The sequence below is a fragment of the Tursiops truncatus genome, chromosome 12, assembly GCF_011762595.2.
Source record: "Tursiops truncatus isolate mTurTru1 chromosome 12, mTurTru1.mat.Y, whole genome shotgun sequence".
NCBI lineage: Eukaryota > Metazoa > Chordata > Mammalia > Artiodactyla > Delphinidae > Tursiops > Tursiops truncatus.
The window spans coordinates 85,873,592-85,889,181 of record NC_047045.1 but is presented as its reverse complement, the minus strand read 5'-3'; the positions used below and the strand labels follow the sequence as shown (position 1 = coordinate 85,889,181).

The 15,590-nt window shown below is 37.3% G+C and overlaps 1 protein-coding gene across 2 annotated transcripts in view; it reads left to right on the top strand.

Annotated features, from left to right (window-relative positions):
* The window catches only part of PDE10A (phosphodiesterase 10A), a 300,047-nt gene that overhangs the window by 139,336 nt on the left and 145,121 nt on the right, over nucleotides 1-15,590 (top strand). Inside the window, exon 1 of one of the 2 annotated variants that reach the window (XM_073789817.1) lies at nucleotides 6,549-6,869. The exons of the other annotated variant lie outside the window; for it this stretch is intronic. Coding sequence (XP_073645918.1) covers nucleotides 6,764-6,869 — 106 coding nt within the window. The 5' untranslated portion in view covers nucleotides 6,549-6,763. Of the gene's footprint in view, nucleotides 1-6,548; nucleotides 6,870-15,590 lie in introns of those variants that run through there. 2 annotated transcript variants of the gene reach the window in all.

Here is a 15,590-nt window from a genome sequence, read left to right as displayed (position 1 = left end):
GTCCTGGGAGCCAAGGGCAGAAAACCTATGGGATGGAGTGAACAGCCGTGTCAGACGCTGCTGGTGAATCAAGTGAGATGAGGATGAAGAAATGATCGTTTACTATAGCAATGAGGAAGTATTAGTGATTTGGCTAAGCGCGGTTTTGGTGGAGTGGTACAGTTGATTGGGGTGGGATTAAGAGAGAGTGGGAGGAGAGGGCTTGGAGGTGAAGTGTATATACAAGTCTTTTATTTTTTTAACATCTTTATTGGAGTATAATTGCTTTACAGTGTTGTGTCAGTTTCAGCTGTATAACAGAGTGAATCAACTATACATATACATATATCCCCATATCCCCTCCTTCTTGCATCTCCCTCCCACCCTCCTTATTTCCACCCCTCTAGATGGTCACAGAGCACCGAGCTGATCTCCCTGTGCTATGCGGCTGCTTCCCACTAGCTATCTATTTTACATTTGGTAGTGTATATATGTCAGTGTTACTCTCTCACTTCGTCCCAGTTTACCCTTCCCACTCACCGTGTCCTCAGGTCCATTCTCTATGTCTGCGTCTTTATTCCTGTCCTGCCCCTAGGTTCATCAGAACCATTTCTTTTTTTTTTAGATTCCATATATATGTGTTAGCATACGGTATTTGTTTTGCTTTTTTTACTTACTTCGCTCTGTATGACAGTCTCTAGGTCCATCCACCTCACTACAGATAACTCCATTTCTTTCTATGGCTGAGTAATATTCCATTGTATATATGTGCCACATCTTCTTTATCCATTCATCTGTCGATAGACCACTTAGGTTGCTTCCGTGTCCTGCTATTGTAAATAGAGCTGCAATGAACAGGCTGTTCATTGTGGTACATGTCTCTATTTTAATTATGATTTTCTCAGGGTGTATGCCCAGTAATGGGATTGCTGGGTCGTATAGTAGTCCTAGTTTTAGTTTTTTAAGGAAGCTCCATACTGTTCTCCACAGTGGCTGTATCAATTTACATTCCCATCAACAGCACAAGAGGGTTCCCTTTTCTCCACACCCTCTCCAGCATTTATTGTTTGTAGATTTTTTGATGATGGCCATTCTGATGGGTGTGAGGTGATACCTTATTGTAGTTTTGATTTGCATTTCTCTATTTATTAGTGATGTTGAGCATCCTTTCATGTGGTTGTTGACAATCTGTATATCTCCTTTGGAGAAATGTCTATTTAGATCTTCTGCCCATTTATTGGATTTGTTTGTTTGTTTGTTTTGATATTGAGCTGCAAGAGCTGCTTGTAAATTTTGGAGATTAATCCCTTGTCAGTTGCTTCATTTGCAAATATTTTCTCCCATTCTGAGGGCTGTCTTTTCGTCTTTTTATGGTTTCCTTAGCTGTGCAAAAGCTTTGAAGTTTCATTCGGTCTCATTTGTTTATTTTTGTTTTTATCTCCATTTCTCCAGGAGGTGGGTCAAAAAGGATCTTGCTGTGATTTATCTCAAAGAGTGTTCTTCCTATGTTTTCCTCTAAGAGTTTTATAGTGTCTGGGCTTACATTTAGGTCTTTAATCCATTTTGAATTTGTTTTTGTGTATGGTGTTAGGAAGTGTTCTAATTTCATTCTTTTACATGTAGCTGTCCAGTTTTCCCAGCACCACTTATTGAAGAGACTGTCTTTTCTCCATTGTATATTCTTGCCTCCTTTATCAAAGATAAGGTGACCATATGTGCATGGGTTTATCTCTGGGCTTTCTATCCTGTTCCATTGATCTATTTTTCTGTTTTTGTGCCAGTACCATACTGTCTTGATTACTGTAGCTTTGTAGTATAGTCTGAAGTCAGGGAGTCTGATTCCTCCAGTTCCATTTTTGTTTCTCAAGATTACTTTGGCCATTCGGGTTCTTTTGTGCTTCCAAACAAATAGTGAAATTTTTTGTTCTAGTTCTGTGAAAAATGCCATTGGTAGTTTGATAGGGATTGCATTGAATCTGTAGGTTGCATTGGGTAGTAGAGTCATTTTCACAATGTTGATTCTTCCAATCCGAGAGCATGGTATATTTCTCCATCTGTTTGTATCATCTTTAATTTCTTTCATCAGTGTCTTATCATTTTCTGCATACAGGTCTTTTGTCTCCTTAGGTTTATTCCTAGGTATTTTATTCTTTTTGTTGCAATCGTAAATGAGAGTGTTTCCTTAATTTCTCTTTCTGATTTTTCATCCTTAGTATATAGGAATGCAAGAGATTTCTGTGCATTAACTTTGTATCCTGCTATTTTACCAATTCACTGATTAGCTCTAGTAGTTTTCTGGTAGCATCTTTAGGATTCTCTCTATATAGTATCATGTGATCTGCAAGCAGTGACAGTTTTACGTCTTCTTTCCTGATTTGAATTCCTTTTATTTCTTTTTCTTCTCTGTTGCTGTGGCTAAAACTTCTAAAACTATGTTGAATACTAGTGGTGAGAGTGGGCAACCTTGTCTTGTTCATGATCTTAGTGGAAATGTTTTCAGTTTTTCACCATTGAGAATGTTGTGGGCTGTGGGTTTGTCATATATTACCTTTATTATGTTGAGATAAGTTCCTTCTATCCCTACTTTCTGGAGAGTTTTTATCATAAATCCGTGCTGAATTTCATCGAAAGCTTTTTCTGCATCTATTGAGATTATCTTTTGGTTTTATCTTTCAGATTGTTAATATGGTGTATCTAATTGATTGATTTGCATATGTTGAAGAATCCTTGCATTCCTGGGATAAACCCCACTTGATCATGGTCTATGATCCTTTTAATGTGCTGTTGGATTCTGTTTGCTAGTATTTTGCTGAGGATTTTTGCATCTATGTTCATCAGTGATATTGCCCTGAAATTTTCTTTTTTTGTGACATCTTTGTCTTGTTTTGGTATCAGGGTGATGGTGGCCTCGTAGAACGAGTTTGAGAGTGTTCCTCCCTCTGCTATATTTTGGAAGAGTTTGAGAAGAATAGGTGTTAGCTCTTCTCTAAATGTTTGATGGAATTCGCCTGTGAATCCATTTGGTCCTGGGCTTTTGTTTGTTGGAAGATTTTTAATCACAGTTTCAATTTCAGTGCTTGTGATTGGTCTGTTTATATTTTCTATTTCTTCCTGGTTCAGTCTCGAAATGTTCTGCTTTTCTAAGAATTTGTCTATTTCTTCCAGGTTGTCCATTTTATTGGGATATAGTTGCTTGTAGTAATCCCTCATGATTCTTTGTATTTCTATATTGTCAGTTGTTCCTTCTCCATTTTCATTTCTAATTCTATTGATTTGAGTCTTCTCCCTTTTTTTCTTGATGAGTCTGGCTAGTGGTTTATCAATTTTGTTTATCTTCTCAATGAACCAGCTTTCAGTTTTATTGATCTTTGCTATTGTTTCCTTCATTTCTTTTTCATCTATTTCTGATCTGATCTTTATGATTTCTTTCCTTCTGCTACCATTGGGGTTTTTTGTTCTTCTTTCTCTAATTGCTTTAGGGTTAAGGTTAGGTTGTTTATTTGAGATGTTTCTTGTTTCTTGAAGTAGGATTGCATTGCTATAATCTTCCTTCCTAGAACTGCTTTTGCTGCATCCCATAGGTTTTGGGTCATCGTGTTTTCACTGTCATGTGTGTCTATATTTTTTGATTTCCTCTTTGATTTCTTCAGTGATGTCTTGGTTATTTAGCCTCCATGTGTTTGTATTTTTTTACAGTTTTTTTCCTGTAATTGCTATGTAGTCTCATAGTGTTGTGGTTGGAAAGGATACTTGATACGATTTCAATTTTCTTAAATTTACCAAGGCTTGATTTGTGACCCAAGATATGATTTATCCTGGAGAATGTTCCATGAACACTTGAGAAGAAAGTGTATTCTGTTATTTTTGGCTGGAATGTCCTATAAATATCAATTAAGTCCATCTTGTTTAACATATTGTTTACAGCTTGTGTTTCCTTATTTATTTTCATTTTGGATGACCTGTCCATTGGTGAAAGTGGGGTGTTAAAGTCCCATTCTATTATTGTGTTACTGTTGATTTCCCCTTTATGGCTCTTTGCATTTGCCTTATATCTTGAGGTTCTCCTATGTTGGGTGCATAAACATTTTCAGTTGTTATATCTTCTTCTTGGATTGATCCCTTGATCACTATGTAGTGTCCTTCTTTGTCTCTTGTAATAGTCTTTATTTTAAAGTCTTTTTTGTCTGATATGAGAATTGCTACTCCAGCTTTCTTTTGATTTCCATTTGCATGGAATATCTTTTTCCATTCCCTCACTTTCAGTCCGTATGTGTCCCTAGGTCTGAAGTGGGTCTCTTGCCGACAGCATATATACTGGTCTTGCTTTTGTATCCATTCAGCCAGTCTATGTCTTTTGGTTGGAGCATTTAATCCTTTTACATTTAAGGAGTTATCGATATGTGTGTTTCTATTACCAATTTCTGAATTGTTTTGGGTTTGTTGTTGTCAGTCTTTTCCTTCTCTTGTGTTTACTGCCTAGCGAAGTTCCTTTAGCATTTGTTGTAGAGCTGGTTTGGTAGTCCTGAATTCTCTTAGCTTTTGCTTCTCTGTAAAGGTTTTAATTTCTCTGTTGAATCTGAATGAGATCCTTGCTGGGTGGAGTAATCTTGGTTGTAGGTTTTTCCCTTTCATCACTTTAAATATGTCCTGCCAATGCCTTCTGGCTTGCAGAGTTTCTGCTGAAAGATCAGCTGTTAACCTTATGGGGATTCTCTTGTATGTTATTTGTTGCTTTTCCCTTGCTGCTTTTAATATTTTTTCTTTGTATTTAATTTTTGATAGTTTGATTAATACATGTCTTGGTGTGGTTCTCCTTGGATTTATCCTGTATGGGACTCTCTGTGCCTCCTGGACTTGATTATTTTCTTTCCCGTATTAGGGAAGTTTTCATCTATAATCTGTTCAAAAAGTTTCTCAGTCCCTTCCTTTTTCTCTTCTTCTTCTTCTAATTGGAATGTTAGTGTGTTTAATGTTGTCCCAGAGGTCTCTGAGACTGTCCTCAATTCTTTTCATTCTTTTTCCTTTATTCTGCTATGTGGTAGTTATTTCCACTATTTTATCTTCCAGGTCACTTATCCATTCTTCTGCCTCAGTTATTCTACTATTGATTCCTTTTAGAGAATTTTTAATTTCATTTATTTTGTTGTTCGTCATTATTTGTTTGCTCTGTAGTTCTTCTAGTTTCTTGTTAAAAGTTTCTTGTATTTTCTGCATTCTACTTCCAAGATTTTGGATCATCTTTACTATTAGTACTCTGAATACTTTTTCAGGTAGACTGCCTACTTCGTCTTCATTTGTTTGGTCTGGTGGGTTTTTACCCTGCTCTTTTATCTGCTGTGTGTTTCTTTGCCATCTCATTTTGCTTAACTTACTGTGTTTGGGGTCTCCTTTTTGCAGGCTGCAGGTTTGTAGTTCCCGTTGTTTTTGGTGTCTGCCCCCAGTAGCTAAGGTTGGTTCAGTGGGTTGTGTAGGCTTCCTGGTGGAGGGGATTGGCGCCTGTGTTCTGGTGGGTGGGGCTGGATCTTGTCTTTCTGGTGGGCAGGGCTACATCTGATGGTGTGTTTTGGGGTGTCTGTGAACTTAGTATAATTTTAGGCGGTCTCTGTGCTAATGGGTGGGGTTGTGTTCCTGTCGTGCTAGTTGTTTGGCATGGGGCGTCCAGCACTGGAGCCTGCTGGCCGTTGTGGGGAGCTGGGTCTTAGCATTTAGATGGAGAACTCTGGGATAGCTGTTGCCAACTGATATTACATGGGGCCGGGAGGTCTCTGGTGGTCCAGTGTCTGCAGTTGGCCCTCCCATCTCTGAGGCTCAGGCCTGACACGAGGCCAGAGCACCAAGACCCTGTCAGCCACACGGCTCAGAAGAAAAGGGAGAAAAAAGAAAGAAAAACAAATTAATTAAATAATTCATATAAAATATTATTAAAATAAAAAATAATAAAAAAAAGAGAGCAAGCAAACCAATAAAGAAATCCACCAATGATAACAAGTGCTAAAACTGTACTAAGATATATATAAAAATCAGAAACAAATCAGTCACAGACAGCAAACCTCAAGTCTACAGTTGCTCTCAACGTCCCCCACCTCAGTTTTGCATTGATTCGTTATCTCTTCAGGTATTCCACAGATGCAGTGTTCTTCAAGTTGAATGTGGGGATTTAATCCACTGCTCCTGAAGCTGAACAGAGAAATTTCCCTTTCTCTTCTTTGTTCTTCCCTTTCTCTTCTTTGTCCGCACCACTCCTTCAGTTTTGTATTTGGGCCTGCCTCTGGGTGTAGGTCGCCTGAGGACGTCTGTTCTTCGCCAAGACAGGATGGGGTTAAAGCAGCAGCTGATTAGGGAGCTTGGCTCATTCAGGCCGGGCGGAGGGAGGGGCACGGTAGTCATTGGAATGCAGGGTGAGCCTGCGTTGGCAGAGGCCAGCATGACATTGCAACAGGCTGAGGTGTGCCGTGTGTTCTCCCAGGAACTTGTCCATGATTCACGGGACCCTGGCAGTGGCAGGCTGCACAGGTTCCTGTGGAGGTGTGGAGAGTGACCTGTGCTTGCATACAGGATTCTTGGTGGCTGCAACAGCTGCATTAGCGTTTAATGCCCGTCTCTGTTGTCTGAGCTGATGGCCGTGGCTTGTGCCCATCTCTGGAGCTCGTTTAGGCGGTGCTCTGAATCCCCTCTCATCATGCACCCCAAAACAATGGTCTCTTGCCTCTTAGGCAGGTTCAGACTTTTTTCCAGACTCCCTCCCAGCTAGCTGTGGCACACTAGCCCCCTACAGGCTGTGTTCATGCAGCCAACCCCAGTCCTCTCCCTGGGGTCTGACCTCGGAAGCCCAAGCCTCAGCTTCCAGCCCCTCCCGCCCCGGCAGGTGAGCAGACAAGCCTCTCAGACTGGTGAGTGCGGGTCAGCACCGATCCTCTGTGCGGGAATCTCTCCGCTTTGCCCTCTGCACCCCTTTTGCTGTACTCTCCTCCGTGGCTCCGAAGCTCCCCCCTCCGCCACCCACAGTCTCTGCCCGCGAAGGGGCTCCTAGTGTGTGGAAACCTTTCCTCCTTCACAGCTCCCTCCCACTGGTGCAGGTCCTGTCCCTATTCTTTTGTCTCTGTTTTTCCTTTTTTCTTTTGCCCTACCCAGGTATGTGGGGAGTTTCTTGCTTTTGGAGAAGTCTGAGGTCTTCTGCCAGCGTTCAGTGGCTGTTCTGTAGGAGTTGTTCCCCATGTAGATGTATTTTTGACGTATTTGTGGGGAGGAAGGTGATCTCCACGTCTTACTCCTCCACTGACTTGAAGGCCCACCCTGTATATACAAGTCTTAAGGCTTGTTGTGAAGGAGAAGAGAGAGGGCATGGTATCTGAAGGGTGTGAGGGCCTTTTTTTTTTTTTTTTAACATGGGTGCATGGGTTTTGTACTGACAGTATTCCCAGGGCAGGTAAGTTCATTACCCACTGGGTAGGATACATCGCAGTATCTACCACAGAAACCAAGTGCAAGAAGGTCAGAATGGTTTAGAATTCACATTTCAACCCGTCTGTAAGAAACTATTATATGCCAAGTGGTGGTTTCATTTCAAAGCAGAATATGTACAGTTTTCTGAAAAGTCTATGAAATACTCCTCCCTTCTCTAACTACATACGTATCTTTATGAGTTCAGATTTTCTTTGATTACTTCAACCATAATAACATGCCACAAAAAATTAGGTTCAAGAGTCATTTTAAAAAGAATCTAGCCTTTTAAATTAGGCAGACTTTACAAGGATTTATAAAAATGTAAAAATATACCCCTCTTCCCAGTAAAATTTTCTTTGTTTTGGAAAATAGTTTTTTTGTAAAAATTTGTATGCATGTTATGTGTAATGGGATTATTATTATTTTAAAAGTAATAAATACACATTTAAAATGCCTGTTTTTATTTCTATTACAGCAAATATCAGTACTTATAAAAGACATAAATTAAAAGCTCTCTGGGCTCCTCATTAATTTTTGAGTGTGAAGGAATGTAAGATTAAAACTGAGAACCACTTCAATGTAAGAATCTCCCAGATTTCCCATGGCTGGCTTTTAATGAAAGACTAAAATCTTTTCAGAAATATGGTCTAAAAAAAGAATTCTAAATACTCTGTGTAAGTACTTTATGCAGTAGAGTTGTTCAGAATGTATACATTCAATTTCTTCAATTCTATAATATATTAACATTATTTTCTGATATTGTTGAGCATATAAAATATGATGTATTTGTCTTACTAATAGCTAGGGCTTTTGTTAATTAAAAGGCAATTCAATACATTGTGACGTTTTTTATTTGCTCAAATTCATTAGCATTCCCATCTTAACTAGCATATTTAGATTTTACATATTAGAAGCAAATCTAGAGTGTGGAAGTAAAGGGAGAAGGAACTTTTGGGACAAGTATTGTACTTAGAAGCATATAAGTTCTAGCATTTGTTTTCATAAAACATAAAAAAAATCACTGTGCAATCACTATACAATTAGTATCAGTCATGTAACTGGAAGTGTTGTATACTTACTGCCTTTTAATGAAAATATTCTAGTCTATAAAATACTTAATATGCTTCTTAAAAGTCTTGTGCCAATAAATGACCTGCCTCTCATGTAATCTTTTTTTTCCAATTTTTAAAATAGTGGTAAAATACATATAAAATTTACCATCTGAACCATTTTTTTAAATTTTTTATTTTTGCGGTACGCGGGCCTCTCACTGCTGTGGCCTCTCCCGTTGCGGAGCGCAGGCTCCGGACGTGCAGGCTCAGCGGCCATGGCTCACGGACGCAGCCGCTCCACGGCATGTGGGATCTTCCCGGACCGGGGCACGAACCCGTGTCCCCTGCATCGGCAGGCGGACTCTCAACCACTGCGCCACCAGGGAAGCCCATCTGAACCATTTTTAAGTGTCCAGATCATTGATATTAAATGCATTCATAATGTTATGCTACCATCACCACCATCCATCTCCAGAGCTCTTTTCTGTACCCGCTAAACAATAATTCCCATTCCCCACTTCCCTGTTGCTCCCAGAAATCACCATTCTACGTTCTATCATTTTGACTAAGTATCTCATATAAGTGGAATCATACAGCATTTTATTTGTGACTGGCTTATTTGATTTAGCATAATCTTCTGAAGGTTCATCCATGTTTTAACATATATCGGAATTTCCTCCCTTATTAAAGTTGAAAAATGTTCCTGTACGTATACACTACATTTTGCTTATCCGTTCATATGTTGATGAACACTTGGATTGCTTCCATGTTTAACTATTGTGAATAAGGCTGCTGTGAACATGGTTATACAGATATCTCTTCAAGCTCCTGCTTTCGATTCTTTTGGGAATATACTCAGAAGTGGAATTGCTGAGGAACCACCATATAGTTTTTCATAGTAACAACACCATTTTACATTTTCACCAGCAGTGCACAAGGTGCCAGTTTCCACATCCTCACTGACACTTTCTTTAATATTTTTGATAATAACCATCCTAATGGGTGTGAGGTGGTATCTTGTAATTTTGATTTGCATTTCCCTAATAATTACTGATGTTGAGCATCTTTTCGTGTGTTCATTCACCAGTTTCCTATCTTCTTTGGAGAAGTGTCTATTCAAGTCCTTTGCTCATTTTTAAATCTGGTTGCTTATTTGTTTCTGAGTTTTAGGAGTTCTTTATATATTCTGGATGTTAATCCCTTATCAGATGTGTTATTCAAAAATATTTTCCTCAGTTCTGTCGGTTGCCTTTTTAATCTGTTGATAGTGTCTTTTGATGAACAAATTTTTATGCAGTCCAATATTTCAATTTTTTCTTTTGTTGTCTATGCCTTTGGTGTTGTGTCCAAGAAATCACTGATAAATCTAATATCATGAAGATTTTGCCCATTATTTTCTTTTAAGAGTTTCATAGTTTTAGCTCTTACATTAAGGTCTTTGATCCATATTGAGTTAATTTTTCTATATGATGGTATGTAAGGGTCCAACGTCATTATTTTGCATGTGGATATTCAGTTTTCCCAGCACCATTTGTTGAAAAGGCTGTCCTTGCATCATGGAATGGTCTTAGCACCCTTGTCAAATTATTTGACCGTATATGTAAAAGTTTATTTCTGAGTTCTCTATTTTATTCCACTGACCTACATGTCTGTCTTTATGCCAGCACCACACTGGTTTAATTACTGTAGTTGTAAAAGCAGAAAGTGTGAATCCTCCAGCTTTGTTCTTTTGGAAGATTGTTTTGGATTTTCGGGGTCCCTGGAAATTTCATATGAACTTAGGATAGGTTTTCCTGTTTGTTCACAAGTCATCTTTGGGATTTTGATATGGACTGTATTGAATCTGTAGCTTGCTTTGGGTAGTATTGACATTGTAGCAATTTTAAGTCTTCCAATCCATGAAAGCGAAATGTGTTTCCATTTATGTCTGCTTTAATTTATTTCATCAATGTTGTGTAGTTTTTATGTACAAGTCTTTCACTTCCTTTGTTAAATTACTTCCTAAGTATTTTATTCTTTTTGATGCTAGTGTAAATGGAATTGTTTTCTTAGTTTCGTTTTTGGATTGTTCATTGTTAGTGCATAGAAATTCAGCTGATTTTTGTGTGTTGACTTTGCATCCTGCTACTTTACATTTATTAATTCTAATAGTGTGTGTGTGTGTGTGTGTGTGTGTGTGTGTGTGTGTGTAATCTTTAGGGGTTTTTGCATATGAGATCATGTACAAACAGAGATCTTTTTACTACTTCTTTCCAACTTGGATGCCTTTTATTTCTTTTTCTTGCCAAATTTTGCTGGCTAGAACTTCCTGTACTATGTTGAATAAAAGTGTTGAAAGTTGGCATTCTTAAATTTTTTTTTAATTAATTAATTAATTTATGGCTGTGTTGGGTCTTCGTTTCTGTGCGAGGGCTTTCTCTAGTTGTGGCAAGCGGGATCCACTCTTCATTGCCGTGCGCGGGCCTCTCACTATCGCTGCCTCTCTTGTTCTCTGTGGAGCACAGGCTCCAGACGTGCAGGCTCAGTAATTGTGGCTCACGGGCCCAGTTGCTCTGCGGCATGTGGGATCTTCCCAGACCAGGGCTCGAACTCGTGTCCCCTGCATTGGCAGGCAGATTCTCAACCACTGCGCCACCAGGGAAGCCTGAAAGTTGGCATTCTTAAAGGAAAGGCGTCTCTTTTTTATTATGGAGCATAATGTTTGCTGTGGGTTTTTCATATATGGGGTTTAATTTTGTTGAGGTAGTTTCTTTCTGTTCTAGTTGAGTGTTTTTATCATGAAAGGGTGTTGAATTTCGTTAAATGCATTTTTTTGATTCAATTGACATGATCGTGTTTTTTTTTTTCCTTCTTTCTATTAATTTGGCATATTACACGGATAGATTTTTGTATGTTGATCCATTCTTGCATTCCAGGAATAAATCTCACTTGATCATGGTGTATAATCCTTTTAATATGATACTAAATTGAGTTTGCTGGTATTTTTTGAGGATTTTTGCATCAGTATTCATAGGAGATATTGTTCTGCAGTTTTCTTTTCTTGTAGCTTCTTTGTCTGGCGTTGGTGTCAGGGTAATGCTGGCCACAAGCAGAAAGTTAGGAAATGTTTTCTCCTCTTCAGCTTTTTGGAAAAGTTTGAAAAGGATTGGTGTTAACTCTTCTTTAAATGTTTGGTAGAATCCACTAGTGAAGCCATCAGGTCCAGGGCTTTTCTTGGTCAGGAGTTTTTTTTATTATTATTATTGATTCAATCTCCTACTAGTTACAGGTCTCTTCAAATTTTCTTTTTCTTCACAATTTAGTCTTGGTGTGTTTTGTGTTTCTAGGAATTTTCCATTTCATCCAGTTCATTCAGTTCGTTGATGTGCAGTTGTTCATAGTACTCTCTTATAGTCCTTTTTATTTCTGTAGAATCAGTAGTAATATCCCTGGTTTTGTTTTAGTAATTGGAGTCTTCTTGTTTTTTCCTTAGTCCGTCTATGTAGGGTTTGTCAATTTTGTTGACCCTTTCAAGGAATCAACTTCTGATTTCACTGATTTTCTATATTGTTCTCTAGTCTATATTTCATTTAGCTCTGCTCTAATCTTTTTTTATATCCTGCCTTCTGCTGGATTGGGGCTTATTCTTTTCCTAGTTGCTTTAGTTCTAAAATTAAGTTGTTGTTCTGAGATCTTCCTTATTTTTTAAATAAGCATTTATAGTTATAAATTTTCTCCTTAGCAGTACTTTCACTGTGTCCCATACATAAGGTTTGGTATGTTGTGGGTTTTTTTTTTCATGCATCTTTAAGTGTTTTATAATTTCTATTGTGATTTCTTTTATGAGCCATTAGTGTTTAAGGATGTGTTGTTTAATTTCCATAACTTTGTGAACTATCCAGCTTCTCTTTTGTTATTGATTTCTAACTTCATCTCATTGTGGTTGGAGAATATGCTTTGTATCTATCTTTTTGGTATATTGAGGCTTAATCTGTGGACCATCGTATGATCTGTCCTGTGAAATGTCCCATGTGCACTTGAGAAGAATGTGTATACTGTTACTGTTGGGTAGAGTGTTCTGTATATATCTGTTACATTTAGTTGGTTTATTATTTTATTCAAATCCCCTATTTCCTTGCTTATCTTCTGTCTGATTGGTTTGTCCACTATTGGGAGTGGGGTATTAAAGTTTTGAACTATTATTGTGGAACTGCCTATTTCCCTCTTTGATTCTGTTAATTTTTGCTTCATATGTTTTCATGGCCTTTTATTAGTGTGTAAATGTTTGTAATTGTTATATCTTGTTGCTGTATTAAATACTTTATTAACATATAATGCTCTTCTTTGTTTTTTATAAACTTTTTTGACTTAAAGTCTATTTTATCTGATATTAGTATAACCACCCTTGCTTTCTTTTGGTTATTTGCATGGAATATATCTTTCTGACCTTTTATTTTCAATTTATGTGTCTTTGGATCTAAAGTGAGTTTCTTATAGATAGCATGTATTTGTATCATGTTTTTTTTTTAACCTATCCTTTAAATCTCTGTCTTTTGATTAGAGAATTAAAATCATTTACATGTAAAATAATAACTGATAAGGAAGAACTTACTTCTATTTTGCTATTTGTTTTTCCACATGTCATATATATTTTTCCCTTATCTCCTGCTTTATTGTTGTCTTTTGTGTTTGTTTAATTTCTTTTTGTGACCCATTTAAATCCCCTCTCATTTCCTTTTGTGTATATTCTTTAGCTATTTTCTTTCTAGCTATTACTACGCAGATTACATTTCACATTCTAGAGTTATAACACTTGAATTTATACCAGCTAAACTTAAATACAATACACAAACTTTACTCCATTAAGCTCTATCTCCACCCCTTCTAGTTGTTTGTCATAAAATTACTTCTTTATACATTGTGTACCCCAAAACATATGCTAATAATTATCTTAAATGCATCAGTCTCTCAATTATGTAAAAAACAAAATGTGGAGTTACAAACAAAAGTTACACTAATACTAACTTGTAAACTAGTTTTAAAAAAATATTTTAGCCTCAAATCATGTAGAAAACAAAAAGTGGAGTTTCAAACAGTTAAAATAATACCAGCTTTTATAGTTTCATGCCTGTTTTACTGAGATATTCATTTTTTTCATGTGACTTTGAGTTACTATATGATGTCTTTTTATTTCAACTTGCAGAACTCCCTTTCTTGAAGAGCAGAGCTAATGGTCATAAATTCCCTTTTGTATCTGAGAATGTCTTAATCTCTCTTTCATTTTTGAAGTATAATTTTTACTGATATAGGATTCTTGGCTGATAATTTTTTTCTTTCAGAACTTTAAATATGTTGGCCCACTGCCTTCTGGCCTCCAAATTTTCTGATGAGAAATCTGTGGATAATCTTACTGAAGATCCCTTGTGTGTGAAGAATTGCTTCCCTTTGGCTGCTTTCAAGTTTCTTTGTTTTTTAAAAGTTTGATTATAATACATCTTGTATGGGTCTCTCTGAGTACACCTTACTTGGAATTTGTTAACCTTCTTGGATGTTTATATTTATGTCTTTCATTAACTTTGGGAAGTTTTCAGAGATTTCTTTAAATATTCTCTACACCTTGTTTTCCTCTTCCAGGACTCCCACAATGCATGTCTTTGTTCGTTTAGTGGTGTTCCACAGGTCCCTTAGGCTCTGTTTACTTTGAGTATGTTTAAACAGTCTTTTAAAGTCTTTGTCTATTGATCTTCCATTAGTTCATTTTTAGGGAGAGTTTGTGTTGATCTGTTTTTTCCTTTGAATCGACCATACTTTACTGTTTCTGTGTGTGCCTTGATTTTTTTTTTTGTTTAAAATTGTATATTTGAATGAAATACATAACTCTGGAAGCCAGATTCTCCCCCTTCTCTAGGATTTGTGATTTTTGTTAGTTTGTTTTTCAATTGCTGCAAGCTATCTCTGTTCTGAGGATCAGCCTAAGGTGTAAGCTCAAAATGTTCTTGGGTCTTTTCTGAGCCTGTGTCTTTACCTGAGCATGCATGGTATATGCAGTTGTTTTTGAATGTTTTTAATGTCTTTAATGCTTGGCTCACAAGGGGAGGGGAAAAAGAGAACTGGCCTTTTAAGTCCCCTGATAGTCTCTTTAGCCAGAAGAGAGGGCCTTGCAACAGTTGGGGGAAGTGTAACAACAATGGATGCCCACTGTTTTGCCAGCACCTCTGAAATCAGAAACAGCAATCAATGACCAGATTGTAGGCCCTTGATATCTGGAGGAGAAGGTCATTTTTGCTCACGCTGACTCCCGCAAGCTGTGTGCAAACTGCTATAGGAACACTGCACAGCTGCCTGCCATGGGAGTAGGGGGAAGGTAGCTGGTACTGTGCTAAGAGCCAACATCGACCAAAATTAACTGTAATTTACTATCCAAGCTTTCCCTAGAAGTTACAAACCTTCAATAGACTCCAGACTTTCAAAATAATTACATCCAACAGACTCTGCCAGTGCAGTTGTTGTCTAGAGGGGGAGACTAATTTTCAGAATTCTCTCTGTCCCTTCATGCAAATCTTGTAATATGATGTATTTTTCCCATTAGTTTGTATTTCCTTGTTTTTAAGATGTAATTTTTACCCCAACTCCTCATTCATTAAAAATCCTTTGACACAATAAAATGAAGTAGCATCAGTTGTATTGTATATTCTAAATTTAAAAATTTTATCCATAGTGTTAATTTTTATTGCTTTGAAAGACAGTTTACAACAAAACTAGATCTTTAATACTTTGCTACCTAATCTGATTTTATATATATAAGTAAGTAGTGCTTACTTTTCCTTTAAGTGAGCTGTTCCCCTCAATTAAAGTTCTGAAGTTTGGACCCTTATGAACTGTACCACCATTTCCCAAACCTCTTCAAAGTAAATCTGTGAAACAGATTTTTTAGAAAATAATTGTGAAGTGTTTCATACATGTAGCTTTAGGTCCATACAAATTACAGAAATAACTTACTGAGCATTTACATAATGTGTTGAAAAATCAAAGTTTTACATGACAACAAAATTAATGACAAATATAAATGAAAGAACCAGCAGTATGTTGGAATGGCTTGTATTGGCTCAGCCAGTTGATACATTTTCAGGAATTTTA